Source organism: Anomalospiza imberbis, chromosome 7 (assembly GCF_031753505.1).
Source record: "Anomalospiza imberbis isolate Cuckoo-Finch-1a 21T00152 chromosome 7, ASM3175350v1, whole genome shotgun sequence".
Classification (NCBI taxonomy): domain Eukaryota; kingdom Metazoa; phylum Chordata; class Aves; order Passeriformes; family Viduidae; genus Anomalospiza; species Anomalospiza imberbis.
Genome location: NC_089687.1, coordinates 23,013,085 through 23,029,484, shown reverse-complemented (window position 1 = coordinate 23,029,484; position 16,400 = coordinate 23,013,085). Strand labels below are relative to the sequence as shown.

General features: G+C 36.6%; 2 protein-coding genes across 2 annotated transcripts; one reads left to right on the top strand and one right to left on the bottom strand.

Moving 5' to 3' along the window:
• The first annotated feature begins 40 nt into the window (after window positions 1–40).
• On the top strand, window positions 41–4,837 carry FKBP7 (FKBP prolyl isomerase 7). Its single transcript, XM_068195997.1, has 4 exons — window positions 41–408; window positions 1,748–1,899; window positions 4,024–4,157; window positions 4,480–4,837. The coding sequence occupies exons 1-4, from the start codon at window positions 200–202 to the stop codon at window positions 4,639–4,641; spliced, it is 657 nt and encodes a 218-aa protein (XP_068052098.1). The 5' UTR covers window positions 41–199; the 3' UTR covers window positions 4,642–4,837.
• Window positions 4,838–6,241: 1,404 nt separating this feature from the next.
• PJVK (pejvakin) lies at window positions 6,242–15,105 on the bottom strand. Its single transcript, XM_068195993.1, has 6 exons — window positions 13,989–15,105; window positions 11,764–11,959; window positions 10,351–10,492; window positions 9,523–9,640; window positions 8,450–8,554; window positions 6,242–7,144 (listed from the first exon to the last, which is right to left on the bottom strand). Exons 1-6 carry the CDS (start codon window positions 14,197–14,199, stop codon window positions 6,843–6,845), a joined length of 1,074 nt encoding a protein of 357 aa, XP_068052094.1. The 5' UTR covers window positions 14,200–15,105; the 3' UTR covers window positions 6,242–6,842.
• Between the last annotated feature and the right edge of the window lie 1,295 nt (window positions 15,106–16,400).

Genomic DNA, 16,400 nt, shown 5'->3' with positions numbered 1-16,400 from the left:
ACCCCGCGGCTGCTTCCGACGTCCCTTCCACTTCCTGAGGGGAGAGGGCGGCCCCAAGAACCGCCCGCCTCGCGGCCGCTGCCTGGGCCGGGCTCGTCCCCACGTCCGGCGCGACTGAGGCGGGGCGGCGGCGCTGGCTCGGCCCCCGCCCCTCGGCGCGGCGGGGATAGTGCCACGCCAGCGGCCGCCTCGGAGCGACATGGGCCGAGGGCTGACGCTGCTCCTGCTGCCGCTGGCGCTGCTGGCGACCCCGGCGCGGGCCGGGGGCGGCACGGCGGCAGTGGAGGAGGTTCAGATAGAGGTGCTGCACCTCCCCGAGGCCTGCAGCCCGAAGAGCAAGAAGGGCGACCTGCTGAACGCGCACTATGACGGATTCCTGGCCAGCGACGGATCCAAGTTTTACTGCAGGTGAGCCCCGCGACAGCGGGTGGGAGGACGGGCGATGGGCCCTGCCCGGCGGCGTGCGTGGCACAACAGCTGCACTCACCCGAAGCCAGATAAGCGCGACTCGGGGCGCTCCCGGCGTGGGCACAGCTCGGGGCCGTACTGACCGCATCAGCAATAGTAATTTCTCCCCGTCTCTATCTTCACTTTTCCTCAGCCGAGTGTTGAAGGATGCAGAACTTCTCTAGGGTTAAACTAGGGAGTCCCTAGGGAGAAACTTCGAGAGCCTGTAGCCCACACCTCACATGGAGCCCCCTTTTGTCAGAGTGGAAAAAAAAAAACCCATGATGTTGATGTTTGCCATGTTCTGTGCTGTAACCTGTGCAGAAAAACTCAAGACTGGGAGGAGGAGCTCCTGGTAGGAATGCACACTAACAATTTTAGGCAGAAACTTTTATACAGCATCCACTTCCATATAGTTGGCACTGTGCAGTGTAACCATATTATTATACTAGTGGTTTGCAGCCTTTTTGCCTCGTGCGTGTTGCTGTTTCCCTTCTTGATTTGTTGTGCCGCCCATTTTACTGCAAAGTTATAATTTAGTTTTTTGCTTTTTCACTTTGCCCCATCCATCTATCCTCAGACAATAGCTTAGCTCAATAGCTTAGCTCATCAAAATCTTGATCCATTCCCCCACTTGTATAATTTAAGAAAAAAATTAGTATATAGGATAATTCTACATTTAACAGTGCCATTTCACTTGCATTTCTTTGCCTGTTGAAGTGACCGACTGGTACATAAAACGTTGTTCTCTGGATGTTTTGCTCAGTTGCTGTTCAGTGTAGTGCCCATACTGGGGAGGCCTCATAAGACCAGAAGATGCCTCAAGCATTGGCTATCTGAGCTGGCCGGAGTGGTAGGTGAGCACACAGTCCTACAGCTGACATTGCCAGGTTCCACCAGCACACACCTGCACTCTCAGTCCCATCCCATCCTGCAGTGTTGTGAACTGCTGAAGACATTTTCACTTTCTAGTGCTCCCCACATTCTTCTTGGAGACTTCCTGCAGTGTCACCTTGTTTCTGGCGTGCAGTGTACATGATCAGGAAGATCGGATGTTGTTATAAGAAGTTCAAAAACAAGGGCGTTCTTTGTTTTTTTAAAGGAGGTTTTCCCCTTACATATATCAAGATTTGACCTTAAATTATAAATGTAGCAGAAAAAGTATTTATACTTTGTAGTCTTGCACTCTAAACATTCTTGTGTGCTAATAATCTATGTTCTTACTAACTGCAATTAAAAGTTATATTGATGTTAAAAAATATTCTATTAATGTTACTCATACACAGTTTTTTTTTAATAGTCGGACGCAAAACGAAGGTCATCCAAAATGGTTTGTTCTGGGTGTTGGACAAGTCATAAAAGGCTTAGATATTGCTATGATGAATATGTGCCCTGGAGAAAAACGGAAAGTGACAATCCCTCCATCATTAGCATACGGACAGCAAGGATATGGTAAAAAAAGAAGTTCTAACTCTAAACTTTATCTTTCCTGTGTTTTTTACCCTTTGAAACCTACAATACGTAGTATTGTAAATGTCTGTGAGAACTGGTGCTCCCATTTGGAGGCAGTGCAGCTGTGCAGCCCCAGTCCTGCTCATTGCTACGCAGTTTAAGTAGTCCTGACCACAGACCCACACCCAGGCTTTGCAGTTCCCATTAGAACTCAGTACACGACACCCAGTGTGTTTCCCAAGTACTGCCATAGTGTGAAAAATTGGCAGCAAAAGGAAGATCTCCATGAGCCATTATTGTGTTAATATATTAAATTCCAGTCACATTTGGTTTTTATTATTTGACTGCTACCTGTTTAGCCTTTTAATGACAATCTGCATCTTCTGAATAAAATGAAATATAATGCAGTGCAATTAATCTAAGTAGAAATAATTTGCTTAAAATACTGCTTACATTCTGAATAGTTAATGGCTCTCATTATCACATTACACAGTAATTGCAACAGTGCAATGCATGAAATCTGATTTGAATATAAGATAACTCAGTGTGCAGATTACTTAAAAAAAGTTCCAGTACAAGTTTTATGCAGTGTTTCAGCACTCAAATGTAGATAAATTCAGCTCTGACCTGGGTGTAGTAGTTTCTGTGAAAAGGTAGTTCCTGCTCTGTAATAATATTTTGGTACTGATATGTCAGAATTCAATGCATCAGTTTTGTCTTTAATACAATTTCATACAAAAAGGAAAAACACTGATACAAATAAAAGATTGTTCTTTAATACTAGTATTAACTGTTTGTTCCAGGTAACACTTGAAGGAAGCAGTATTTTCCTACAGCACACCTGTCCTCTGTCTCAGCATATTCCTGCATGCTGGGGAAGATACCTGCCTAATCTTGAATTAGAAAAGATGCATGTGGCTTTCTAAATCTTTACATGTCTTTCCTTTGTTGGTATGTATATTTGTAAACTGCTGGCACTGAATTCTAGTATTGTATCTTTCTTTTGTAAGGTGTATTTAAATCATTATTTATATTCAGAAGTATTTAAAACTTCTACTTTTCTAAAGCATGGAAAGTTAAAACCTTTTGAACTCTGAAACCTGTTATTTTTACTATAGCGATTTTAGATGAGTAGTGTAATAATTTTGTTTATCTTCTGTTTACAAACAGTGTAGATTCTTTAGCTTTTCTTCAATTTATGAAGGATGGACACAAGCTCAAAATTCTGAGGTTACAGTGTCATGCTCACTGGCTTTGGCAGCTTGCATGTTTACATTTCAATTTTATACTGCATGATTTCTTTATGCTCTTCTGGCACTATTTTTAGACTGCATTGGTTTGTTGCTGTCTCTTTTCAGTTCCCCTTTTTTGCCAGATGCATGGTACATGGGCCTGTGTTTGTAGGCAGTGCTGTTTTTACATCAGGTGGCAGAAAATGCTTTGATCCAGGAACAAAGAATTCTAACAGCGGTTTTCTTAATTCAGAGGCCAGAAAAAGTATTCCAGTAGTTTGAAGTTTCTATGGGGATTTTTTGCAAGTCAGATGACTTACATTCTGTTGCTACTTTTTGAGATGTACATTTTAAATATTATTTTACAGCATATGTAAAATACCTTTTACCATAGGTAAATTCATAGGTATAATTCATACAAAGTAGGTAAAACATGGTACTGTCTGTTTCTTCAGACAGACAATGCATAGGAGCATTGATCTACTACTGTTATATTTTAAATCAGATTGCAACTGTTTAATAAAGACATATATCTTAGAACCAGTCTCTGAATAAGCCCTGTCATATGACAGGATGTGAAAGAGTGAGAACTTTAGAAGTATTTGTTTTTCATAATAACCAGTCACCTAATCTCTGAAAGTACCTGAATTGGTATGCAATACAGTTTTGTTTCAGGCAAGTACATGATTAGCAAGTTTCTTCCAAAATCATTTATCTAACACAATCAAACAATCTTCCTGTCTAGATGTACAACATTTGAATTCAGAGTTTAATCTGAATATTAACATGGCCTTTTTTAGTAAAGAAATGCTTTACCTGTGAATTTATCATACATGTGATCTCTGCCCATAGTGTCTGATTCCTTAACAGCTTTTTTTTCTTTCATTCATAGCACAGGGCAAGATTCCACCCAATGCAACACTGATCTTTGAGATTGAACTTTATGCAGTAAATAAAGGACCTCGTAGCGTTGAGGCATTCAATCAAATAGACAAAGACGGTGACAGGAAACTCTCTGAACTTGAGGTAATATGATAAAAATAATTTGAAACAAATAATTTATAAAACTATAGGTGTGGCTGCATCAGTGTTATCTTTACATGAGCTGCCTCTGCTGCAGCTGATCATGTAAGGTTTCTGTGTGTTTACACAAACTACACTGTGCTGTAGTTTGCTGAAATTTGCTTTAATACATTCATAAGTCTCACACTTCCTGTAGACAAGCTGTAGATGTGTCTGCACTGGAATCACAATGCATTACTTGTGATACCCGCAGTGTCCTTGAAGATAGCTAAACTGAGTACTAGCATAAAAGTCACGATGATTTGACTTTTTCCTTTTCTCCTAGATAAGCCAGTATTTGAAAGAAGAGTTTGCAAGAGATGGCAAAAAACGTCATCCCTCCGCCCACAATGAAATCTTAGCTGATATATTTAAGAAGAATGACCATGATGGAGATGGCTTCATATCAGCAAAGGAGTACAATGTCTACCAGCATGATGAACTCTAAGTACTTTAAAAAATCTTTGGCTGTTTTCTGCACACTGAATTCTAAATAATAATACCTTGTCACAGAATTTTTGTATTTTTTTTATCGTGGAATCTTTTTATATATCTTAAGGTGACTGTAAAAATCTTATTTCTAACATTCAGCTAATAAAATGTGTCAGATGTTTCAAACAAAATAAAATTGAAGTACACCATGATCTAATATTTGTGGTTCCTACAGCATTTTCCAATCGTACAGTATTGCTCACTAGTCTCTCATTTGGTGAAATACTGATTAAAATAATTATTTCTGTTCTATTGAGCACACAAAAGTTACAGTAGCCTTTGACACACTGGAATGTAACTGCTGAACACTTCTCAATCCCCTGTAAAATAAAAAGGGAAAACAGAATCCCAGGAATACAGCTCTTAGACCCCTGCAGGCTCCTAGCCTAACTTCTTGAGGAAAGGCCATTTGCAGCAATTAACTATAAAAGGCCTTAAAATGGACAAACTCTGGCTATGGAATGTTAAGGTAAAAACAAAAATGTTTTTAAAACAACTTAAAATAACCTCTTTGATATAATATTAACATAAAGAATTTGGTGTTGAAGAAAAAGCAGTACTTTAAGGGAGTGTTTAAACTTTGATTTAGTAAAATGATCAGGTTAGCCAGTTTGTTCAGCAGCACCAAGTTAAAAATCTGCACTATTATAATTTAATTCAATGAGGTTGAAGATGATGGGAGATGCTGTATATAAACTCAAGTAATTAATTATTTGGGCATTATTCTGGTTTTCCTCACTGGAAAAATGCAAAGAAGTAGCAATAGTTAATAGATAGTACTTTTATCTGTTAACTGCTCTGCTTGTGCAGAACACATCATAACACTTGTGTAACATACTTCACTCTTCTCACATGAAAAGCAATGGCTGTATTCATTTCAGCATGTAATAATCAGATGTATACAGTGAAAGTGGCAGCACAATGTGGTAAGCACATTTCTCTCTCAGGATTTGTCATTGAGGTGCAGAGAGAAATGAAAGAGAAAACAATTTCTATTTCTGCTCCTTGATTGTTTGGGCCTGATGGCCAGTCAGATCCACCTGTGTCTGGACTCTTGCGAGAGGGTCACGAGTTGTGAGTTAGTTAGATATGATAGTTAGAGAAAGTAGCATGTAGTTTTTAGTATCCTCTTTTCTATAGTATGGTAATGTATTATAGCATAATTATAATAAAGAAATCATTCAGCCTTCTGAACTAGAGTTAGAAGTCATCATCCTTCCCACTGGGTTCGCCAACATCAACAACAGCACAAGTGAAAAAAGCTTCCATACCTGGGTTATCCTTGAAATAATTTTAAAAGGTATAAAAAGGTTTTTTGCTCTGCCAGTGTAAAACTGTGGTGAGAGGTTTAACAGCGCCCTTCCCCACAGCCCAATCCCAGCCCTGGACACAGCTCTGTGGTGGTCCAGTCCTCAACAGACTCAATTTCCTGAGGCCGGGATGCAGCTGTTAAATACCTTCACCCCTGAAGTCTTGTTGGAGTGAGCAGTTCCATTATTTTCATAAGCTTCCAAAACATTTTCTGCTAAGCAGGTTTTTTTCTGAGCACATAAAAGAAAGTCAAGAGCAGCTGTGACATAGAATCCAACTGCAGCAGGTAGACTGGCTGATACTTTTTCATAATAAAACAAACTTGATATTAGGCAACAGCACCCTAATACGAAGCTCCCATCCATAGTTCCAGTTGTTCCCTTTTGTAACTGAAACATTAGACTGAGCTAAGTTTTAGCATGGTTTTTTAATCTGATACTTCAATTAAACATTCATGAGAACACTAAATTATTAACAAATATTCTCATTTTCCCATCATATGCCAGTGTAGAGAAAGGCGACATTTTGGGGTTTAACAATAAGTTTGTGTAAACAACTTTAAGTTCTAGCATATATTTTGACATTAGAAAATACTATTTAAAAGTATGTTTTTAATTATCATGATAATGAAAAAGTTCTAGGAAAACCAACATTGTCAGGAAATTCATGTGCATTTTAAAGTAGAGGTCATCAACTGTGAAGAAAAGAATTTGAAGATAACAGCGTAATAAAATGTTTTGCACTTCCACTGTTTTGCATTTCACAATTGGAGACATATTTACTAACTGAAAAGTTTGTGGCACAGTTATGCCCATGTCTGTGATAACAGGCACTTACCCAGATCAGTTACTTCATTCTCTTATGCCAGAGGTCAAAACAGGGCACAGCATGCAATCGTACGTACTTCTGTCCATTAAAAGAACACTCCAGGCATCCATAGACTGTCTCCCTTTTTGAACTTCCCATTCCACAAAGGACACAGGGGCCTTTGGGGATGTTGTTATTAAGTAAATTCATTCGGATATGAGAACCGTCTCTGAGATAGCTTGTAGAGAGATCAGTCATGCTTGCAGCTTTTTCGTAATATTCTGCAAAAAGGTCCTCCAAATAAGGATCAGAGTTAGCAACGATTTCTACTACTCCTTTATCTGAAAAAGAACATACAAGGAAAAGAAGCAGTATTTTGTTATTACATTATCTGTTGTTTTAAAAATATCAGTTTAATTATAGAAATAACAACTGATGCACAAAACTGTTCTAAGCATGCCATACAGATTGCTTCCCATCAAAAACCCTGTATGATAAAAAATTTTCTTCAACTTCACTTAAGACACTGACAAAAGCCAGAATTTCTTGTATATGACCTATGTAATTATATTTTTAGAAATATACCTATAGGATAGGCATGAGGCAGGCTTCTGAGAAATTGGTGTAAAGTCAAACCACAGCTGTGTACTTGTTTCTATTTTTGCATTTCTAGTTTTATGTTCTAAACATTGTAAATTCACTTTTATTTCCTATTATTTACCAAAAAATCCCACTAATACTTAATATGTTTAGAAAACTCGGATGACTCCTTGTTAACCTCCTAGCAGATTTCTGAGCATTCAGATGTGCCAGGGAACTACCTACCTTTCCCTCTCTCTTCAGGGACTGACTAGATTGAGTGAAGAACTTTTAGGCAGCTACAGCTCCTGAGATGTATCATACCCACTGAAGATTTATTCCCCTTGTGTGGACTGGAGCAGCAATGAAGGCTTGGTCCATAAAAGTCCTTTGATCAAGAATGGGATACAGTGGAGGAAGAACACCTCCACACAGCAGCATTTGGGACATGTTTACTGCTCAGCATTTATCTTCACACTCAGATCTGCAGATTTCCAAAGTACTTGGACCAAGGAGTGTTACAAGTTTAACAAGTTTAGTCTTGGTCTAAAGCTGCATACAGGGATCCACATTTTTGTTGGATGCTATGTTCATATTAGAATGAGAAAAGAGGTCTATGATGGTATCCTGCCACAGGAACATAGTGCCTAAGGAGTACATTCAATTATTGCAGTTATATTGTTTGATATTTACAAAAAACTATTTACAGCTTTTGCCTTCAAATATTACTGTAATTATAACTTGTATAATACGAGCTGTAAATGGCAAACACATGAAATAGGCTCAATGTTAACTGTGTAATTACTCACTACCAGTTTATCAACAGCCATACATTTTAAGATCTTTAGAGTTTAATAAACAGATTTGTTATTTCTGTGAGACATGTTCTCAAATGTAAATTTTAGTAACTCTATAATCATTTCAAGACCCTAGAAATTGAGAGATACATTTTGCGTCAAAATTTTTTTCTTTAAACATCCATCTTGGACAGAAATTAAAGAAACAAAGATACACTTTTAAATAAGACATTTGTATATACATTTGTATATAAATATCAAAAGTCTTACTTCGATGAAACAAATTATTCTTTAATCTTCTGAATTTGGTCAGTGAAGATGATCCAGACTTCTCTCTTTCAAATCCTCCTTTTGCAATTGGAGTCACACAAAGTTCTGTAAAAATGAAAAGTTTTTAAAAGGACTAAATATAAAAGCCATAATTGCACAACAATTTAATATGCTTTTTAATCAATAAAGTTAACAGTGATTAAATTCGGCTTTTCTAATGTTTTTAATGGCTAGTATAACTTTTTAATACAAGTCTGCACACCGTAATAGCCCACAGAATCAAGTAAACAGAATTGATGGGAATTTTCAACTGTTGGTGGCTTTCAATTAACATCCTCAGAGCCTGTTTTAGTTCATACACAAATTATGGTCATGTTAAGGGGTCAGGACAGTCAGTAGCATAACAATGGAAGCCCTGATTCTGAAGGACAAACATTTCTGTAGTCTTACTTGAAAGTAGAAATGAAACATAGTAAGCATGGCTGTGAGTTCTGTACTCACCACTTCTAATACTGAATTCTATCCATAACTTGAAAGAAATACTTTAAGGTAAAATCTATGCTATGCAAATGTTTTATTTGTTTCCAATTGCTGCAATTTATTCCTCCTAAATAGCTTTAGATATTTATATGTGCAAATGATGTATCAGACTGAAATTAAAGCCCCAACAGAAAAATGTTATTAGTTTAGAAGTTCTGTACACTTTTTTCTTTACTTGTATCTTTGTACTTGCCTATTTTATGCAGAACTGATCAGGTAGTCTCAGAAACCTGTTTCTCACCATCTAGAAATATAACTAAGTGGGGTTTTTTGTTCCATGCAACCACAGAATTTAAAAAATACCAAGTCTAACTTTTAAGAAATGTTCCCACAAAAGACTATTTTCTAGCACCTGCCTTGTTTTTCTTTTTAAGCACTGTTTCTGTCAGAATGTCAGAATACTTACGTGCATAAAATTAAAGCATCCCATTGTATGGGATCAGGGCTTATGTATATCAAGATTAATAAAGCAGTTTTAAAAACTGTGATCATTATATATAATAGCAGTAATGAGAGTAATTCACATCACTTACCGAAATTACCATCCAAATGAATGTAGAGTTCAAATACACTAAAAGCAATAGTTGTATGTGCAGGAAAAACAATGGCTTTGTCCCGCCCTTTATAATTCTGATCTTCAATTATGTGAAACTATAATTTAGAGAAGGATCAAAAGAAAAAAGGTTACAAATTGAAATGAATAAATAAACAAAATACTAATCTTAACTTCATATATTGAGAATTACAATGCCAGGGGGAAACTTTGAAATTGAAGATCAAATTTCACAACTGAAGAATTTTCTATTAACTACTTTGCATTTTAATAAATTTTGATACAGAGAGAGTAATTTGCATCACTTACTGAAAATTATGTGGATGATTTATTAATACCAGAAAGAGTGAAGTTAGAAGACTTGTAAGTTTAATTATTCAAACACATCAAGATGGAAGGGGGAGGAAGAGCATAAGACAAGGAGTAAGATGCCAACCCTTCAAGTTTAGAACCTGAAATTCCAATGTGTTACAGAAGATGACCATAATAATGAAAGAAAGGTTATACATTTATTAGAAAGTCAAACTAAGAAGTAGTAAATTCCACGTTTTTGCTGAGGCTCTACCCCAAGCAATGGCTCATTGTCTAGCCATCCTTTCATGCATTTCCCATCCCTCTGTCCTAAAAGCACTACTAACAAAAGACCAACTTTTAAACCACTTTACATCAGAACAATAATATTGATTTACTTCAGATTTTTTCTGAGTTTGTATTATAATAACACAATTAAATCAAACCATAAAATTTATAATAATGAGCTTTTTATGCTTGATCATTTGAGTTACAGAACTTTGTCAAACATATTTACCCTCATTGTCTCTCCACGCATTCCAGTATGGACAGTTAATGAGCACTGCCTTGTAGTTCGAATACTTTCCATGACCACACACAAAATTTCCATCCTACTTTTTCTTGATTGATGGACTAGACAATGATCAAAGTTTATTTTTCTAAAATCAAGAGGGAGGCAGGAAGGAAATTTGGACATAATTAGCAGTTTACAAAGCAGCTAAGTAACTTTAAATCAGTAAACAAATCACCATAATGTCTGTTTCATAGCAGTAAAACAACTGACCAAGGCAATCTCTGTAAACTTAATATTGATTTTCAGTGTTTGGGAACAGAAATAAAAAATTCAAGGAAAGTCAGTATTCTACAGAGGATATCTGGGACACTCTGCAAAATTCAAAGCTTGTCCATCTGACTCTGTTTTTAGTGCCATTAACTGAAAAAAAACCTTATCTCACTTATAAACAACCATGAAACAAGTGATTGTAGAAGAATTTCTACAACAGTGGCAGTTAGTTCTATAACACTGAATCTTTTTTTGAGGAGACTAGATCCTCTTTCCTCACTCCCAGTTATTAACGATGACATTTGGAGGTTACAAATAAACTAGGAAAATATGGAAGAAGAGGTTGCAGATACAAAATGGCAATGCACTTCTTGGTAAAATACAACAAGGTAACAATATATATTTGCAAAAGCCATAGTTGCATCATGCATAGTAAATAATTTACTGGGATGCACTACTGGGATTCACTGGGATGACATTGTTACCAGGAGACAATCTTTGAAATTGAAAAAAATAATTACACCTAGAATTAATCACATCATATTTCTACACATTTGAAATCTGTGCTAGCACCACGGGAACACCAAGTTCATTTTCAGTGTCCACAACTCAACAAGAATGTTGGTAGAAGAGACTTGATTTAAAGAAAAGTCACAGAAGGTTATGAAAATTTAAGTAGATAAACGTAATTTGCTTTTTTGCAGAAAAGGCTCTGTAATAGCTTCATAAAACCTCAAAGTATCTAGAATGGCAATAACACATATGGCTCTCTAGTTCATCAAAGGCAAAGAAATCCTATTTCTGAAACTTGAAGTTATGTAATGTCATTCAAAGAGATTTCAAATTTTCAATACCGTGGTGTAACACAGATAGGAGCTTGGATAGACTCTTCCTTTCTGGATTTGTTGTTTTTTTTTTTTTTTTCCTGAGACATGCACTGTAATTCAAAGAATTCAGAAAATTGTACAGCCTGAATTATACAGGTCATGTGTCTAATCCCAGTGATCCAACCTGATTCCCTTCAAAATATCAGATGGTGACTGCTACTGATTGGCTAAAAATAATCATAACCTAACAACTTTGGACTTTCAGTCTAACTGTATGAAATAGACTTATGGAAACAGAAATCAAAGCACAGAATACAACCTTGTAGTTAGTTCTTTAAGTAAAGTTGGTACTTCAACTTCGTGTTTGGTCACTATGCCAAAGGAAGCTTTAAAGGCAACAGAATCTGATCCAGCAACATCAAAACCAACATCATTCATTATCTGATTTCCTCTTCTGCCATTAAGCGAAACATCTGATTTGTCTTCATAGTTGAGCAACTGGTAAGACGAGACACCTGAGTAAAAGAAGATAACCTTTGTGTGATGAAAAGTCTGAATACAGTATTTTCACATAGCAAGAATAAACATTCCTACTGTGCTTAATCATTTTGATATGAAAATCAGAGCTCATTGAGCACTTGTTTATTGGTGTTACTAGTGATGATTGATGGAAAGAGTACATAGGAGTCTTGGGTTAGACTAGAGGTATTTTCAAATTTCTGTGTACATCATTATTCTCCTCAAGTATTTCCACCTGTAACTATGATGCTGATACATAAAAACATGTAGTATGTTTTGGCTTAAATGACAGGCTCTGGAACCCAAAATGACCCACTGGAGGCCACACAGAATATTAAAACTAGGAATAAAATGAAAGCCATTGTATAAAAATTATTAGGGAATTCTGAATTTTTTCTAGATGCCCTACAAAGACCCCAATTTTTCTTTATTTTTGCAATATATGAATGGGACATGGGTGTGCCAGCAACATTAACTCTGCCCAGGGACTACGTCAATTGGTTTTAAAGGAAAACAACAGATAAATTCAGACTTGCTTGAAAGTTTGCATTCAATTATTGTACAATCAAAAGGTAGATACCAAAGCACCTCTACAAAAATGTCTTTTATAATATCAAATACATTTCTATTACACTAACAGAATAAATACTAGAACACATTGGTTACCAAATTAAAATGAACACAGGGATTAGATTTCCAAATACATCTAAGAATCTGTGGTTTACTCCTTTTTTTTGTTTTTAATCCTTTGCAGATATTAGGATAAAATGACATTATTAAGTCAGCTACTATGAAACCTGTTTGTGTTAATTTTTTAACCAAAAAGAAGCTTAATATATTTTTCATAATACTAAAAGGATTGGAAATGTTTGTCTTTGTCACATAAAAAAGGAAATTCAATTACAAAGCTCTTTGCTTACATTAAAGGACTTTCTTAATACTTTCTGTGCATGACATTTAACCTTTACAGAAAAGACTAGTAAGGTTTGGTGAGAATTTTTAATGAGGTTTTGCAACATTTTTACAGACTTTTAAGTGACATTTATGATTTTTTTTTCATTCAGGACAAGCCAGCTGACTTCTCCTGAATGTAAGATTTAGGATTAAAATTTTTCTTATCATGCTTGTGTCCTGAAATCCCCACTTGTGGGATCAAGTGGTATTTCCTGTGCTCATATTAGTTTGTCTTAATAGAGTTTTTAACTGATGCATTTGTTGTGCAAGTAATATCATCAATAATTTTGCCAAAATTGACATTTAAAAAAAATAAAGCAATGAAACTGTTTTGAGAAAACCTGTAGACATGAATTACACACTTTGCAAAGGAATGTACAGGAAGATACAGGCAGTACAGTTCAATTTTGCACCTCATAATTCTGTTAGAATCTCCTCAAAATTTACACTCTGGCATAGAAACGGGAACTTAAAACAGTTAAGCTCTTTAAACACACCACAAAGATTGTAAGCATGGGAAAAGTCTTATGAAAATCAAATTACACCAGTCAGATGTAATAGCTGTTTTCAAATGCTTTTGCCTGTGCAGAGCTCAGTTCTGCACCAGGGACTGCCAGCATGGAAGAGCTGTGGAGCTGAGGCCATTCTCACACACTTAAAAGTGAGTATACAGACAAAAGGGTACATTTCTAAACAAATTTTATGTAGCAATTAATCAACATACATCAGTACATCTGTCAGGAATTTGTGGTTTGTGAAGATGGCTTAACTGACTTTTTTTAATACTAGTTCAGAAAATATCAAGGGTTTTTAGTATAAATTACTTTTTTTTTTTTTTTTTTTTACTCTTTTCCTAGAAAGTCCTTTTTCCCTTTCTTTCTTACCATTTTGATTTTTACTTTTTTTCTTAAAAAATATTTTCTTAAAAATATGTATTACATGACTAAGCTAGAAAAATGTTATTACCCATTTACTAACGAAGCAGACTACCTGCACAATTTAAACTATGTTTACTATGTCTTCACTAGAAAACATGCATTTTTCCGCTTTGAAGAAAGATAAAAATCTTACCTGCAGAAATTTCTTTCTCCCCTTGAAGAATGTCTTTTAATGTGAAAGGTGTTGAAGCAAATTTAGATTTTTTTGAAAGAGAACATTTTCTTTTTTTAATCACAAGGCTCAGAGGTTGGTATCTGTCAGCTTCACTGAGACTGGGCACTGGAACTAATCTTCCTCCATCACCAACCTGTTTAACGAAGTTCTTGGTTGCAGCAGCAAACATATTATGACATTAGCATTGATAATAATAAAAAGCTCTGTATCAGGTGTAGCTTCCAGACATTGAGCCCATATTCAACTCTTCTTATATTGTTCTTGCCAAAAAAATGACCATGCTTTGGGGAAAAAAAAAAAATCTGTCAAACTGCTTTTTTAGAGTGAGCTATATCTCACTTTTAAAGAATCAACAGCATCTCAGCTACTGAACTTCCATGGTGTACTGCTTGAGACTTCTCTCAGAGACCTTCAGTTAAGCTCTCTAATTCTGCATGATGAATAATGAATTAACAGTGTAAACTGAGAGGGAGATTATGCCCTTTTCTTGGCAGTTTATTGCCACTCTTTAAAAGACAAAATTTACTGTCATAGAAACAGAAAACTAACTTCCATAACCCTCAGCTTCCCACTAGGAGTTATTGGTGTACTGCTTTTTGTTGGGTCCTTGCTGCAGCTGAATTCTGGAATTTTAGCAACACCAACAAAGCAGCCCAGACGTGCTCTGGGAGGGCACTGGAATTACACTTGGATGAGCACTGGGAGCTCTGTGAGATGGTGTTGCCTTTCACAGCACTGGCATAACCTGCCTGGGAGAGCTCAGCTGGGGACTGAGCGCTGTGCTGGGCTGGAGTGTAAGATCAGAGCAGGCTGGGGGCAGGGGGGAAACACCAGTGGGCTCTCATCATTTGTTACTAATCTCCTAGGGACTTAGCTGTCTGTGACCCAAGGGCTAGGCTTGAGCTGCATGCATTTAGCTCATACTACTGAAAATCTCATTAAATTGTGAGAATTATGCAAAATAATAAAAGTAAAATTGCAGAAAGAAGTGACAGTATTGATAGGAGAATGAGGAGCAACTCAAGAACCCAAGATATAAAGCCCCAGTGTAAATAGACAGAAAACTGTAAAGAGAAGAAAGGCAGTAGAGAGCACAGTGGAGGATCTGTGTGAGAGGCAGAAGGAGCTGACCCACCCTCATGTAAACAATTACTTGATTTTCTAGTAAGATTGATGAACACAGAACTGACTAAACCTTGCAGCTCTTCTTCCAGAGACTCTCATTGCAGTTACAGTAGGTAAAGTATCAGCCACAGGCTTGTAAAGTTACACTTCAGTCGGAATATTGTCCCTGGTTGCCAGGTTACAATTGGTTTGATTGGCTTTTATTTTCTGATGTAAGGTTTTTATGTGAAAGTACCTTAAGGAATGTTTTTATAATATGAACACTCATTTAATATTTTATCATGTGTCAATACTTCCATAATATTTTTAAAGGTTCAGAGTATCAGAAAATCCAACAAAATTTCAAAAAGAGGAGGGCATTACTTTAGCTGTGAAAGGAAAGGCTGCTGGATCTTTCTGCTTACTCTAGAGGGTGCTGAAAAATCAAGTCAGGTTATATATAGACTTTGAATTGAAAGCATGGGAAAGGCTGCAATTAATTCTGGCTGTAATTTCATACTACACTATCTGAAAAATCCTGTGCATATTTACTCAATCAAAACACATTAACAGAACTGAAAAGCTTTCAAAGGGAAGAAATACATAAGGGAACTCTAAAATGAAAATTGCCCCTTGATCCTTGGTTTACATTAATCCTGTATATATATGTTTGACAGGATACTATTTTTCTACAAATTATTAAGACCAGCTGGCACTGTTTATTCAACATGCATTTGTATTTTTCTTACTCAGTGTGTGGTCATAGATCATATTCAGTCTGATCTAGCTCTAATTTTGATAATGAATAGTTTCATTTGATATGTTTATGTGCTATTCCTGTTACTCTAACAACCTATAATCCGTCATAAATGCTTCAGCAGATGTTTGTGTTGTCCTCATGCCACAGATCAGAGAACAGGAGTCTGAGTACAGTAACATTGCCATGATCTGAAAACATTCACTAATTTTGCACATCCAAGTGAAGAAACATAAGATATTTCCCTGCTCCTCCAGCACTAGACACTTTTGTACTTGGCACACCAGTATACTTATGAACTTCCAGCATTTCTGCAGCCCTGGTGTGCTCTCATTTTGGGAAATGAATAAATGGAAAACATTCAATTTTCCAAGTGCATAAGTCATGCCTGAGTCATCACTGGAATAAAAAAATCTTGCCTTGTCTTGCCAAATTGTGCAGATGAAAGCCCTTACATTTGCTCCTGGAGAGGATCTGGGCTGAAATGTTCCACTCCTCTCAGCACAGAG

Coding starts and splice junctions, on each gene's coding strand:
- FKBP7 (XM_068195997.1), top strand. CDS start 200: ATGGGCCGAGGGCTGACGCTGCTCCTGCTGCCGCTGGCGCTGCTGGCG. Junction 409..1,747: donor GGATCCAAGTTTTACTGCAG/GTGAGCCCCGCG, acceptor TTTTTTTAATAG/TCGGACGCAAAACGAAGGTC. Junction 4,158..4,479: donor GGAAACTCTCTGAACTTGAG/GTAATATGATAA, acceptor CTTTTCTCCTAG/ATAAGCCAGTATTTGAAAGA.
- PJVK (XM_068195993.1), bottom strand. CDS start 14,199: ATGTTTGCTGCTGCAACCAAGAACTTCGTTAAACAGGTTGGTGATGGA. Junction 9,641..10,350: donor TGCGTGGAGAGACAATGAGG/GTAAATATGTTT, acceptor TCTAAATTATAG/TTTCACATAATTGAAGATCA. Junction 7,145..8,449: donor GAATAATTTGTTTCATCGAA/GTAAGACTTTTG, acceptor GTTCTTTTTCAG/ATAAAGGAGTAGTAGAAATC.